Below are 15204 nucleotides of genomic sequence, written 5' to 3' on the forward strand. Positions count from 1 at the left end.
GTAGTGTTTATTCAAAGACAGACTGGAACATTTCTTGTCCTACTTTTATGTAAGCTTCTCTCTCTTCATTTGTCATGAGAGAGACAAGTTCTGGATTTTCACAGACTTCACCATATGAACGAGGCTGACCACGTACCATTAAAATAGGACCCAGTGTTTCCTGTTCCTCCTCTTCAAAGTTGCTGCCTGCTACTTCCATTCCTGCTGCTCCTGAATGCTTGGCCTCTTCAGACTCACTAGTGTCACTGTCTGGTTCAGGTAGTTTGCTTTTGACAACAGGAGCCTGGTCATTGCTTGATGATGGCTTGAACTCATGTATCATAAGAGTCTTGATGATTTCATTATCGGTGAGAGTCTCTTTAACAGTTTCTTCAGAAGCATTTACTCCTACTACACAATACAGAGTGTTAGACATAGCAATAATTTACAGTTACCAGAGGCATAAGTGTTTTTATTTAATACTCTGGGTTTTGAAGCATTACTCCATATTCTAAACCAAACCACCTACGTTTTCAATAGGAAAGATAAAAGCGGTAAAGCTGCTCAACTTAACTCACCAATGGTACTGTTACTGGCTGTTGTTGCTTCTTCTATGGTGCTCTGTGACATCCAGCTAGGTTGATCTTTCGTTGCTTTCTCCTTTCTTTTCTTCTTGGGCTCAGAGTCTTGGACATTGATAACTAAGTTTTGAGTGTACATATCGCCAAAAGAGGAACTTCTTTTGGTCCATTTTTCGAGTTGGCTGCAAGATTCTAGCACCTGATCAAAGCTGAAAAGTCATCCATTATACAGGTTAAATTCAGGCAAAGCCTCCCTTAGTACCCTTACAAAACCCAGCCAAACCCAAGAAAACCAACCAACAAACAAAACCAACCAAATGGACCCCAGGAAAAAAACAAAAAATGCACATTGATGGGGAAATGTTACATTCTCACAGAAAGGGCTATGAGTAACAGTCAAAGTAGTCTGGAAGATTACTTCAAATATAAAAAGGTAGCAAAAAAACCAAACTCACACAACTATAAATGCACAATGATAATTTAGAATACCTTACCTACTCCAGGCTTAGAATCATAGAATCTATAAGGTCAGAAAAGACCTCAAAGATCATCAAGTCCAACCTGTCACCCAACACCTCATGACTACTAAACCATGGCCTCAAGCGCCACATCCAGTCCCTTTTTGAACACCTCCAGGGATGGTGACTCCACCACCTCCCTGGGCAGCACATTCCAATGGCTAACACTCTCTCTGTGAAGAACTTTCTCCTCACCTCGAGCCTAAATTTCCCCTGGTGCAGCTTGAGACTGTGTCCTCTTGTTCTGGTGCTGGTTGCCTGGGAGAAGAGACCAAGCCCCACCTGGCTACATTCTCCCTTCAGGTAGTTGTAGAAAGCAATAAGGTCTCCCCTGAGCCTCCAGGCTAAACAATCCCTGCTGCCTTAGCCTCTCCTCATAGGGTTTGTGCTTAAGGCCTCTCACCAGCCTCGTTGTCCTCTGGACACATTCAAGAGTCTGAATGTTCTTCTTAAATTGAGGGGCCCAGACCTGGACACAGTACTCAAGGTGTGGCCTAACCAGTGCTGAGTACAGGAGTAGAATGACTTCCCCTGCTCCTGCTGGCTGCACTATTTCTGATGCAGGCCAGAAACAGCTAACAGAAAGGAGTGGAAACAAAGCAGAAAGGCTTAGAAAGTAGGCTGAAAGTTCAGTATTTCAAAGGGTTTACAACTGGAAGAGTGTGGGAGGGTTTGTATTGATTAGTAGATGTTCTAGGTTTATTTTTATACCTTTCTGTTAATTCTGGTATCTCTGTGGGCTGAGGCTCCAGCAAGTCATATGGCAGAACAGTATCTTCAATCTCCCGCAGCAGCACAAAGATGGGTTCCATCTGCTCATTGAATTTTGCTAGCAAGGTTTGAGCACTGCACTTGGGCAGTGCCGAGGCATCTTCCTCTACTTCAGTGTTGCAGTAAGTGCAGCGGAAAGTCTCTGCAACATAACGTCACTGAAACTGGAAATCCTCATGTTCATGGGACACAAGAGATTAGCAGCACATTAAGAAATCCACAGCCTGGACAACTGCCAAAGTATTCTGACTTTATTTGTTCACATGAACTAGGGAAACAGAAGGACTGATGCTAGTCTCGCTAGCTATGTAAGAGAGGTATCTCTGTCAGAGGAAAACATTAAGTTGGCTAGATATACAGTCATAGAACTGCTGAGGTTGGAAGAGACCTCTGAGTTCATGAAGTCCAATTAATCTCACAGTCCCACCACTAAGTGCCACATCCACATATCTTTTAAATACCTCCAAGGATACAGAGAGTATCATCAGATAGTCCATAACCTTTATTTTTTATTTCTCTGTTCTGTTCATAATGTAAGGGGGGGAAAAGGCATTTGCAAGCCTAAATAGTGTCTGGTTTTAGCTGTTCAGAGTTCTAAAGTTCAAAAAAACCTCCTTTGGAGTCAAAGCATATGGTAAAAACCTGTATTTACCTCATAAAGCAAAAAGTGTGAGCATATTCTGTCAAAATGCATCACCAGCTTTAACGTGTGTTTTTGAGTAACCTGGCAAAGTCCCTCCATTTAGAACAAAAGGGTGATCTCACAGTACACTAATTTCACCCTTGACATGTCAATTTAGTCATCCTCCCTGGCTCTGGGCATCTTTTCCTAATACATCATCCTGATGTGAACACAACAGCTGCGCTTAGAGTAGCATATTGCAATACCAGGCCATGTTAACTAGTTCTGAACGAGCACTCTCTAGTTAGTCATTTTGATTGTAGAGGAGAAACCTGTAATCTCTGATGCCACTTCTGCAGTGGGTGTGTCTTCTTGCATAGGAGTGAATGTTTCCTCTGCTGCCTGGCTGCAGTATGCTTATTACAGTATATGACTGCAAATGGTTTTATCCATCTTGTTTAACTCCATCAGAAGAAGTAAACACACTAACAGATTCAAAATGAAGTGAGTACTGTATTATCTTTTCCATATGAGGAAGCCTCACATTACCTGGCTGAATAATCTTAAACCAAGTTAAGTGTCTTGTTAAGAGTCTTGCAAAGCTGAGGCCTGAAATCCAGTTCCCAACCCCATCTTGTATATTCAAGATTCTTCCTCTTGCTTCTGTTACACCAAGACAGCTTTTCTCTTACCCTCACCTCTCAGCTTCCTTCCCAGGCCCTTCTCCACCCACAAACAAGAAGTATATTCCAACAGACATGCTTAAGATAAACATCTGAAGAACAACCAACCAACATACCTGTAAATACATCAAAGAGCTGGTTGACTTCCAGGTCTGTGTAAGTGCTGGAGCAAGAGGGACATTTGAAAGAGAATCTGGTTGTTGAATCCCGCTCATCTGCTTCTATTTTCCGGCGTACATGATCCAGTTTGTATTTTACCACATCCACCAGCACTTTGTAGTTGATGTAGTAGTAATTGTGCCTTGTGCTCTTCCCGTTGGGCTTTGTTTCAACTCGCATACGCAGCTTCACAAACTTATCTGCCTTGAGCGTGTTGAGGATGGTGCGCAGCTGCTTGTGTTCGTACTTGAGCAACTGCAGCAAGTCTTCCTCCTTCACACAAGGGTAGCGGAGCAGCACATCAAAGGCCAAGGAGAACTCTGCTCCATAGAAACCACGTACAATGTATTTGGCCAGGCGCTTCAGGGCTGCTGGAACCTCTGTGATAATGTTTTTGTTTTCCATCAGGAGCTGGAGTACTGTCAGAAGAAGTGCTATACAGCAAATGGAAGGAAGGTGAGCTGTAGTGAACCTTTCTTAGTGTTCACAGGAATATACAGAGCAGGTCACTTGCTGTGCTGCACTTCTGCAAGCGTTGTCACTGAGTAGATTTATGCAAAATACTTAACCTGCACCCGGGGATGGAAGGTATCAATAGATATCAAAGATTACTTAATCTTGATAGTACAGCAATTACAGCTGAAATATTCATGTCCTCTTGTGTAAAAACCTACAGAAGACATCTAGGAAAACAGGTTACAGAAAGTGTGTAATAACCCTCTTCACAGAAGATGGCAATGTGCTGCCAAATAGTGCTGGTGCAGCCACAGGACCAGAAGGTGGGTAGGTAGTGGGGTGGCATGGGGCATTGCCAACACTGCCATCCACTGCTGAGGGTGCCTTGCTCAAGCCCAGGTTAATGCACATTCATACACAGAGCTTCCAAGTGACCTTCAGCAGAAATCCTACTTACATGAAAAAAAACCTATTTGCAGTAACCTGGTAGTTGAGCCATAATTAAATCTGCATCTCACAGGGGAAGCATTGACAACCTAAGTCAAATGTGAACCTACTGCTTTAGGTTGGGAACCTGAAGACAGTAACACCACATTGACCTAAATTTCCCACAGGAAGAGTGAGGGAATACCACAATAGGCTGCCCAGGCAGGAGATAGAGTCTCTGTACTTCCACTAGACAAAAAATTGAGCATCCTGACCTTGCTTTGAGATGAGTTGAGCCATGAACAGGGGTTGGGCTAGACACCCTTCAGAGGTCCTGTCTAACCTAAATTCTTCTGCTCTTTTCCAAAAGTGTTAAGTTTTACCATGGTAAGGAGAGAAGCTTTAGGGAACATAAGTCAATTCATTGACAGTCCTCAGAGCATGAGAAGTGCAATTCTGTGCTTTTTCACAAAAGCACTGAGGAAGGAGCAATTTAATTTGTCCTTATCCTCAACACAAGGCTTAAGTACAGTGCATCCAACTGCCACACGTTAGCAGGGCTATGTAACTCATGCTGTGACAGGACAACATTCCCTTCTGCAGGCACGAAAACACAGTGTGTTTTCAGCCATGTCTCCCAGAAGCTAAATCCTGACCTTGCTCCCAGTCAGGCCCTAGCAAGGGTATGACACACCATCTGTGTACATGGGTGCAGATGTGTCTGTGGTGGGACAGGGGCATACTCTAGTCAAAGAGTCAGGAATTCCACCTGCTGAGAGAATAGAAGTTTAACAAAAGTCTTTTTTCCTCCACCTCTTTCCTTGGTGGATGAGCTACCTCAAGTTGCCAAGTGCATTTTCTGCCAGATAAAACCATATGCAGTCCTGTTGGCTAACAAGTTAGTGAGCACACTGGCTGTCCCTGAGCCACTGGACCATGTTCATGCCCCATCTGCACCCAGCAATTTTCCTTTCTGCTCTTTGCACTTAGAGCCAAGTAGGCTTTCCTTTGATGTTAAGATAAGGGTATGTGGAGGAGAACAGCCAAGAAGTTTCAGACAGCAGAGAAGCTACCAGTGTGTAGGACTGCTTAATCTACTGCTCTTGACTCAAGGCTATGGGCTGGATTCCCACATCTAGTCTCCAGTGTTTTAACCCTAAGGGCACCTGAGTATAAACCACAAATCTTGTGGAAGACAGACTTCTTCCACAGAAAAGTATGCTAACTTAGGCTAAAGACTTCACTTTCTTCCTCTTTCTGGCCTCCCAAATTTGGAATTTCTTTCTGTGCAGTAACTTCTACTAAGCAGGAGGATGGAGAGACAGTGTTCTCAGCCAGCTCCAGAGATTAGGAGTATGGCTTCGAGTTCCTCAGGCTCTGGAGAGCACTGGACCTGGTCTTTCTACATTGTGAGCAAACCGCCCACAAATGGAGGCACTGTAGGTTCCAGCAGAGGCCCAAAGGAAAGCAGCCATCCTGTATTTCTGCAACCAGTCCAGTCCCACAGGAGCACTGAGCATTGCCCCAGCAACCATGTCAGATACAGTACCAGTTATGTGCATTAGTCTGGGCTGTCTCAGGGCCAAGATGCCCTCTGTGTGGATTAGTTTTCTATAAATGCCAGTTGGATTGTGCCACTTAACAAAAGAACAAAACCACTTCTGCATTCTGCCTTTGGCTAACAGGGGCAAAATTCTAACACTTAAAGGACTTGGATTAGGAACAGGTCTCATGACGTTTTTTTTCTTACCCTAAGTCAAATACTGAATGAAATAATTTCATAGGGACTGTGATTAGTAGATAACATCATTAAGGAAGAAGTAGGACCTGAACTGTAAGCTTGAGATTTGTTGCCCTATCAGTTCTCTGGATGACTCCTTACCCCAGACTTGCATCTCTAAAGCAAGCAATACTTTGAAGTGCTAGGAAGCCTGGACTCCACCAAAGTGCTTCCGAGCACCTTGATGTTTAAAGCTCTTCAGGTCCAGAGTCTTATAGCCTTATGAACTATTTAGGGAAAATAAAAAAAATACAAACCAAAAACAAAAACCAACCAACCAAAAATTCAATTCTCTACAAAACCCTCACTCCACCTACCCAACAGAACCTCTGCTGCCATACATGAACACAGTGTAAGTGTCATGAATATATCCCAGTGAAAAGTTTTTTCCAAGACCAAATCCGTACAGCCCACTGTCCATTTGCAGTGGAAATTCAGATACAGAGGCTTTTGGTTGAATTTAAAAGAAATAACCTTCTTTTACAAAAATGGCTGAATTTGCTTTGAATAAAGAACATTCATGGGAAAGACAAACCCTTTAAGAAGTGTTCCTATAAGCTGCAAAGGAACCAAAGCTGTACATGCAGTAAAAACTATATAAAAATCAAAAGGGGGGAAGGTTTCTCTGCAGTGCTTTGGTATGTTTGAGGGCATATTTTCCCAGTCCATTTTGAAAAACCTCTCTAGGTTGTAGTCACCAAAGCTGAAATCTTGCAGTTCAGGAAAACTGCTGATTTCTGAATCTGTTGTGCAGTTTTCAGGCAGCAGCTCTCCTTTAAGAGGAGCTTGACACCACCCATAATAAGGAAAGAAAGAAGAAGAGGAGCAGCTTCCTGCAGAGAGTGGGGGCTTTAAACAGAAATTGGCTCCACAGCAAGGCTGCTGTCTGTCTGCATGAAGAACACAGGTATTTTGCTACTCACAGAACTTTTTTCATTCTTTTTTTGCCCAGCTGCTAGCATGTACATACAAACCATCTTCTAAGTTACAGTTTAGCCTCTACCTTGAGCTGCTTTTAAATTATTTGTTTGTATGAGAGCAAAAGTTGCCTTCTTGTTACATTGATTATTTTAAAGATTATTCAGTAACTTGGATGCCTCAGAGGCCCTTCTGCTTATAGTTGATATGAAGCTATTTTATTCTTCACTAAGGAGATGGGAATGCCGTGCTTTGTTTTCCTCATAAGTAGGAACTACCTTTAGGATCTTCTTTTTGCTTTGGCAAACCTGTGGAGAGTTGCTTATTGTGCTAGTAGGCAACTATCAAAAGCAGAATTTCAAGTTAACAGACATCACATAGAGCAAGTTCTACAAGGTTTCTCTGAGGTCAGTTGCTTAATTAACATTTTCCTTGAGCTGCCTGAAAAGGCAAACTACCCATCTCACACCAAAAGGACACTAAACCAGGAAGATTCATTAGTCTTTTGCCAGACTTCATACAACCAGATATCATTTGCAAATAAGTTAGAAACCTTATCATTACCTCTCCTGTACAGGCAGAAAACTTCAGGCTGGAATTGTAGAAGAGTTGCTCCTTTCCAAAAAGCTAAAAGCAACTGCAAAATGAGCTTAAGTATTTCCCTGCCCTTTCCTAGACCTATCTGTGATAAGCCCTAATTAGCACCCAGCTGGAGTGTAAGAGTCCCCAAATCACATTTCATTAGCAACTGAATGAATTCAGCCTTACATACATTGCATCATGATAAAGTTCTTAATCTTATTGCTCAATAAAATCCACCTACAACAGGCAAGGACTGAAAATATGACTGCAATCTTTGATTAATGTTTTCATTAGCATGACTTTTGAAGACTAAAAGTAACATAATAATTAACTCTTTTCATTGTCATTGCAAAACAAATATTTAGTATAGGTAATTTACATAACTTGTGTTTTAAGCTCTCATAACCTACCAAACCTGGAAACTTGAGTATCTTGCAAAGAAAAAAGCTGGAATTTATGTTTGCTGGAGTTTGCATTTTTACTTGTTAATCTTTTTTAGGTGGTTTATGTTTTCAAAAGGAAATAAAAAGCAAATTTTTCACTATTTCTCTAGAAAATAGTTCTATTTTCTCTAGAAAACACGTACTATTAATTCCTTTCATGGGTTAAACATCTGTGTTTAAAAACAATATTGGAAGTAAAGGTTCTAGACACTCTATGGTCCATGGTTAAAATCCTGAATTCTATTAGGATCTCAATCATCATAGAATTGTCAGGGTTGGAAAGGACCTCAAGGATCATCTAGTTCCACCTCTCCTGCCATGGGCTGGGGCACTTTCTACTCGATCAGGTTGCCCAGAGCCACATCCAGCCTGGCCTTAAAAACATGCAGGGATGAAGCTTCTACACCTCCCTAGGCAACCTGTTCCAGTGTCTCACCACCCTCATGGGGAAGAGCTTCTTCCTAATGTCTAATTTAACTCTACCCTCCTTTAGCTGGGATCCATGCTCCCTAGTCCTGTTATTACCTAACACCCTATGAAGTCCCTCACCAGCTTTCTTGTAGGCCCCCTTCAGGTACTGAAAGGTCAAATAAGGCTTCCTCGGAGCCTTCTCTTTTCCAGACTGAACAACCCTTTCAGCCTGTCTTCATAGGAGAGGTGCTCCAGACTCTGATCATCCTCTTATTTTAGTTGCTGTAGGAAGAATTGAGCTTTGCAAATACTTCAAAGGTTTGTGACTGCAGTGTAGCCACTGCAGGAAGAGGTGACTATAAAAATATCCCTGAGATTAGCTCTGCTCTTGCTTGTGATTTATACTGTGGTTCTTGGGTATGCTCCTTTGTTGTCCTGTCACATCAGAAAATGCAAAGGAGCAGGACTACTTGCTGGTGCCTGCTGTGTTTAGTCTGTGGGAAATGTTTACAGTGAATAATACCTACGGGTTTCCTTGCCAGTGTCTATAACCTCAGTGCAGTTACTCATGGCAGTGCTCAGCCTGTGTGGAGGTGTGGAACCACATCACCAGAAAACACCAAAGAGCAAGCACACCTATACAAGCTGTGGCTAACAACACCATGAGTTGTTCAGCCAGGACAGTTAACCTCCATGTAGCAGAGGTAAATCTCCATGTAGCAAAGGTGTTGCTCAGCTAGGTGTCTGCCTGTTTGGTGGCTGGGAGGCAGTTCTGTATGGGATCATGCTGTGCTGCTTCAGAGCAGACGTGAAGCCCCCCAAAAAAGAAAGTCAAGCATGGTTTGAGCAGGTTATGTGTGACTGCAGGTTGCCCTGGCACCAAGGGCCGTGGGAAGCAGGATTTCTGCTGGTATGTTGTTGCAATGTTGTGTAACATACATTGTTGAAAGCAGGAGCTTGAGGTGGAGATAGGCAAAGTCACTTGGCTTCATTTCAAACCCATTTGGGTGGCTGGGGTGTTTATCTCCAATGGTATGGGCATGCACTGCACTCACAGGCTACTTGATGAAAAGGAGGCAGATAACCAACTGAACAGCCTTGTGGGGAGAAATAAATACAGTCTGATCAGAGGCTGAAGGAGAAAATGTGTGTATTGCTGCTTTGGGGGGGCACAAGTATAATCAAGATATTCACAGACCAAATGGATCATGTTTTACCTGTTGGCAGAGCAGAAGTTGGTGCATATGGCCTAGTGGGAGCTTGTGGTGTGTATCTTGGGTAAATGGCAGCTGGTATAAGTTGTTTTATTGTCCTCTCTAGGCCAAACAGCTCCTGTTCTGCCCTTCCTTGGACAGGCATGTGGAAGCTACATTCTGCAATATCTTACATTCTCCACACCAGCTGATAGCCAGCCCTCAGTTTAGAAAGCAAAGTCTCTAGCTGTCTAGCTTGTGCATTCAAGCACTGCAAAATGAGAAAACACCTGGCTTACAACAGATGCTCAGATGTAGGCTGCTGCCCTGTACATGCAGGGTGCTCAATCAGACAATCACAGCTCTCTTCTTTTTCCCCATGCTGGCTCTTTCACAGTATCTCTGCCTCAGCCACCATGTCAGGGGTTATGGCCCTTAGCCCTGTTTATTTTGTGAACCATCCACGCCTTGCATTGAGATGATTCATTTTCTTAACAGTTTTCTTGCGGTGCTCTCCCTGTAGTATTTAATTCCACAATCCTTGGAGGCATGCTGGTATCAAACTACAGCCCTTGTCTGAGGGCTTTAGACCTCATCTTGGATTAGTTTATGTCATAATCTTCCTGATGTGTAGAAAGATAGAGGATATTGTGCATAGATATATTACATATGGAGCTCTGGGGTACAGAATGTGGAATCAAGACTGGTGGACACTTTTGAAAGCCTGAACTGAGATATAAATCCCTGGAGGTGTTCAAGAGGGGACTGGACATGGCACTTGGTGCCATGGATTAGTAGTCATGAGGTGTTGGGTGACAGGTTAGACTCAGTGGTCTTTGAGGTCTTTTCCAACTTTACTGATTCTATGATTCTAAGGGATCTCTGTACATGGATTTTTGAGACTATACAAAGAGACTGTAACCATCCGAAAAGGAAGGAGAATGAGTGGCTGCTGTGCTTGTTGGCACCTGGACACTTTTCAGCCTTAGTATACATTTAGTGTGGCTTATCTTTCTCTTAAAGAATGTTTGCTTAGGCTGATATGTATTTTTAATGTCAATATTCTTTTCTTAGGAAATCCATTTAGATCTACCACCTCTCAGCATAATTTGAAAAAATGTGGTACCAGCAGTTACCAACCACACAGGCTGCTGCAGGTTCGGAGGCACAATTTCGTTGGGGTTTCAGATGACAGCCAAGGAGGGCTTCATGTAAGGATTAATGGGATCACTAGAGAAGTATACTGCAGTTGTTAGATCTTCATAGCTATTTGCTGTCTTCTTGTTCTGTTTTACTTCTCTTTACTTTGATACCTCCTGACACACTGTCTCCTGCTCCTCTCTGGTTTGTTGGCCTTTTTTTTCCTGTTTCCCCACTCCAGTCTCTTCTTTTTCCCACGTGGTTCACACAGAAGGCATACCTTCTGCAGCTGGATGTGGCTATCTTCAGAAAACTTTTTCCAGCTCTCAGGACATGGTGCATGTGCACCTCTTGCAGGAGTGCAGATGTAGCATTTTGGGAACTAAGTTCATGCAGATGATATGTAACTACTTAAAGGTTTAAACAGTGGTGTAATCCAGACAGTGGGTGTAGCCTGAGAAAAGGCTATGTCTAATCCAAATACCTCCAGGTACCTGAATTAAAGTTCTACTTTAAAAACAAGCCACCAGTTCAGCACTTCACTACAGCTCAGTGCCTTGATCTATTTTTATTATTACAGGCCAAAAAACCTAATTTTTGGTTTATATTTCTTAACAAGATGATCCATTTTCACTGAATTACAAAGAGGGAAATGTCTAGGGATGATTTTTTTCTACGTTGTGTGTCTGCCTAACAGAGAAAGCTTAGCAAAATTAAAAGAAAGACAAGACTGATAGTGGAAAACCTTGAGCAAGCCTTGTGACTGGAGTTGCCTCAAACACACAACACCCCACAGTGGCAGCCTCACTACTGGGATTCTTCTGCCAACACATAACCCTTGACCCATAAGCCCAAACTTTGCAAAACAAATGAGACTGAGAGAGACTAGGCTATATACAATTAATGCCATTCAGGGCTGATTCGGTGTAGATCACAAAATGCCCTGAGTACAGTGCTTCTCAGTATGTAAACAGACTAACTCCTTTCTAATTACTGTCCTCTCTTCTGAGTAAGTGTGGGAGCAGACTTAGCTACAAAAGACCTTTAGAATCTTTGATACCACAAGTTATGACGGTCTGAAAAATGGGTAGGCAGACCTAAAGGGAACAGCTGCATGATCTGATTCTTTCACAGTATTTGGCCAACTGGTATGTTTTGTTTCCAGAGTCTTTCAACAGTCAAAGGCTGTTTCTCATAAAATGTGTAAATATCTGGAGTTTTCTTCCCACGGCAAATTGTGGTTTCTGCCACTGCTTTGGTCGAGCATTACTCTTTCTGGCTCGTCTTGTTCTTCTGGTGCCAAGGATGAGAGGTTTTGCTGCTTGGAAAGCTTGGATGCGCCTTTCTCACAAATGTTTGTGGTCCTCCAAAACCAGAAGAGAGTTCATATGATGATCCATGGCATGAACAGGTCATTTGTGTGCTGTTGTCACTAAGATGAAATCCATGCTTTAAAGCTTTTTTTTCATAGAATCAATAAGGTTGGAAAAGACCTCAGAGATCATCAAGGCCAACCTGTCACCCAACACCTTGTGACTAACTAAACCATGGTTTCAAGTGCCACGTCCAATCCCCTCTTGAACACTTCCAGGGATGGTGACTCCACCACCTCCCTGGGCAGCACATTCCAATGGCAAACAACTCTTTCTGTGAAGAACTTGCTCCTCACCTCCAACCTAAAGTTCCCCTGGTGCAGTTTGAGACTGTGTCCTCTTGTTCTGGTGCTGGTTGCCTGGGAGAAGAGACCAATCCCCACGTGGCTACAACCTCCCTTCAGGTAATTGTAGAGAGCAATAAGGTCTTCCCTGAACCTCCAGGCTAAACAACCCCAGTTCCCTTAGCCTCTCCTCACAGGACTTTTGCTTGAGGCCTCTCACCAGCCTTGTTGCCCTTCTCTGTACACATTCAAGTGTCTCAATGTCCTTCTTAAATTGAGGGGCCCAGAACTGGACACAGTACTCAAGGTGAGGCCTAACCAGTGCTGAGTACAGGGGCATCTTTCTTTGTCTTTCCACCAGCAGCCTGAAGAGCTGGCTGTGTGAAGGTGGGACAGGTCTTTGTGCTGGGAGGGAAGAGTATCTTGGTTTAAGTTGTGGTGTCTGCCTTAAGCTCTCATCTGCTCCCTGTCAGTCCACTCTCCATCATGTCTATTAGCTCCAGCTCAAGTCTTCTATTTACTCTTTCTGCTTCCTTATCGGATACTTTCCAGGGCACCTTTGGTTTCCGCTCTGCAGTTTTGCTTCTAAAAGCAGAGCATTAACTTGTAACATACCAAGGCAAACTCACTTGCATGTGTTACTGCTTGAATTTGATAGAATCAAATTCTCTTCCTGGATTCTCCTGTCATCAGTAGCTACCAACATTTTGCCTTTTGACATGGGAGATGCCATTCTTCCCTCTTTGAAATGGTATGGGGCATCACTGCATGGCTTTCCTAAATTCTGGAGGTGAAACTGGCATTTTATTTTTTTGCTTTTAATGCCAGCACCCAAACAAATGCTTTGTCTTTCCTGCAACATCTTCTTTAATCAAGTTCAGAACAAACTCTATTGACTCTTTGTCCTTACATTAACGGTAGCCCGGAGAAGAGAAGGATCAGGGGTGACCTCATTGCCCTCTACAACTACCTGAAAGGTGGTTGTAGACAGGAAGGGGTTGGTCTCTTCTCCCAGGCAACCAGCACCAGAACAAGGGGACACAGTCTCAAGCTGTGCCAGGGGAGGTTTAGACTCGAAGTGAGGAAAAAGTTCTTCACTGAGAGAGTCGTTTGTCATTGGAATGTGCTGCCCAGGGAGGTGGTGGAGTCGCTGTCCCTGGAGGTGTTCAAGGGGAGATTGGACGTGGCACTTGGTGCCATGGTCTAGTTGTGAGGTCTGTTGGGACAGGTTGGACTCGATGATCCTTGGGGTCTCTTCCAACCTTAGTTATACTGTGATACTGTGAAAATCTGCTGGGAACTAAAATACTGAGGCTATTCACAGAACTAGACTATGCAGTAATGGTAAAGTATGTTTGTTTTGTTGCTTACTTTTTTTTTCTCCCCAACTATTTGAGGACTTTTCACAACAGAACTAGGAAAGCTGTGTAAATCTATTAAGCTTAAAAGAGAAAGATACATGTGGTTGTTTAATTGACCTGGGGAAGAACGCAAGCCCCCCCCCAAAAGCCTCAGTGAAACCACCTTCTGAGTGTTTGTGAGGTAAAGGAAGGAACACACCCTTTCATCCTTTGTGTCTTCCTCTTTAAAAAACAAGAAGCTAAATTAACTCCCAATGTTGCAAGTAGCTGTGTACATCTCTTCAGTGAACTGGCCTGAGCTTCCACTACTGTGCCTAAGGCAGCAGAAGCAGGGGGAGGGCAGTAAACTGATGTTAAAAATAGATGTCTCTAACAAGAGGAAATTAAACTTCTTGTCAGGCTTGAGAAAAACCTTCCTAACAAGTGCTTTTAGAGGTGGCAGATAAAGGTTAAATCAATAAGCAATTAATCACATTCATTGCTTTTCCTATATTAAGGCAGCCACAGTAAAACATGGTGGTTGGGGGATTTGTTTTGAAATAGTTTCGTTCATTTTAGTCAATAGCAGGTGGAGGCAATCAGGCTCTGGACAGACATCCCCGGGATTTAGCTGTGCTTTTGCAATTGTAAAGCAATTTCCAGTGTGGAAATGTGGATTGTCTTACACAAGGGACATACCAAAAGCTCATTAGTTAATGACTTTAAATAGTCTGCACTGCTCCACACAGGCTTAAATGGGACAGGACTAATGAAGCAAGTAAACTTAATTATTTTTAAATGACAAAGCAATTTGATTACGGCTGTTACGCAACTAATTCCAAGTAAATCTCAACAAGCCCCTGCCAAACTCGGAAGAGTGTGATGTGCTCTTCAGAGCACAGACTGTAACATCTGACTTGGTTTAGCCATTGTATGAATCAAATGGCCCAGAGGCTGCATTTCAGAAGATTACACATAGAATATTAGGGGTTGGAAGGGACCTCGAAGATCAAGTCCAACCTCCCTGCCAGCACCAGACCACCTGGAGTATCACACAGGAACACATCCAGGAGGGTTTGGAGAGTCTCTAGAGAAGGAGACTCCCCAGCATCTCTGGGCAGTCTGTTCCAATGTTCTGTCACCTCATGTGCTATCTGGCAGGTGCTCCCATTTCTGTATACATGCATTTTGCCCTGATCTAATTCATGCTGTGTTGAGTTTGGTTTACGTATGCTCAACATACATGATTGGTATTAAAAGTGGTCTCTGGTAATGCCATGATGCTAACACAGTTCTGCTTGCATACTTCACTTTAAAACCACCTAGCTGTACAGGTAGACTGCTCCTTCTTTGAATGTTAAATAGTGGGATGCTGATTTCTCTGTGCTCTCTGCCTGTCAGTGCTCTACAGCCCTTTGAGTTGCTTCTTGCTATGTGACTACAGGCAATGTTCTAAGGTCTAGGATATCAGTGCTTAATTTCCTTCAGCCAGAAGTCATGTCGCTTTATCAGCTGCTAAAATTATTTGGGAAATAACATTCCTTT

The 15204-nt window shown here is 43.1% G+C and overlaps 1 protein-coding gene across 1 annotated transcript; it reads right to left on the minus strand.

Moving 5' to 3' along the window:
• LOC104304142 (general transcription factor IIE subunit 1) lies at positions 1-3718 on the minus strand. Its single transcript, XM_009904858.2, has 4 exons — positions 3271-3718; positions 1790-1991; positions 558-769; positions 1-387 (listed from the first exon to the last, which is right to left on the minus strand). The coding sequence occupies exons 1-4, from the start codon at positions 3716-3718 to the stop codon at positions 8-10; spliced, it is 1242 nt and encodes a 413-aa protein (XP_009903160.2). The 3' UTR covers positions 1-7.
• Between the last annotated feature and the right edge of the window lie 11486 nt (positions 3719-15204).

The sequence above is a fragment of the Dryobates pubescens genome, chromosome 1, assembly GCF_014839835.1.
Source record: "Dryobates pubescens isolate bDryPub1 chromosome 1, bDryPub1.pri, whole genome shotgun sequence".
Classification (NCBI taxonomy): Eukaryota; Metazoa; Chordata; class Aves; order Piciformes; family Picidae; genus Dryobates; species Dryobates pubescens.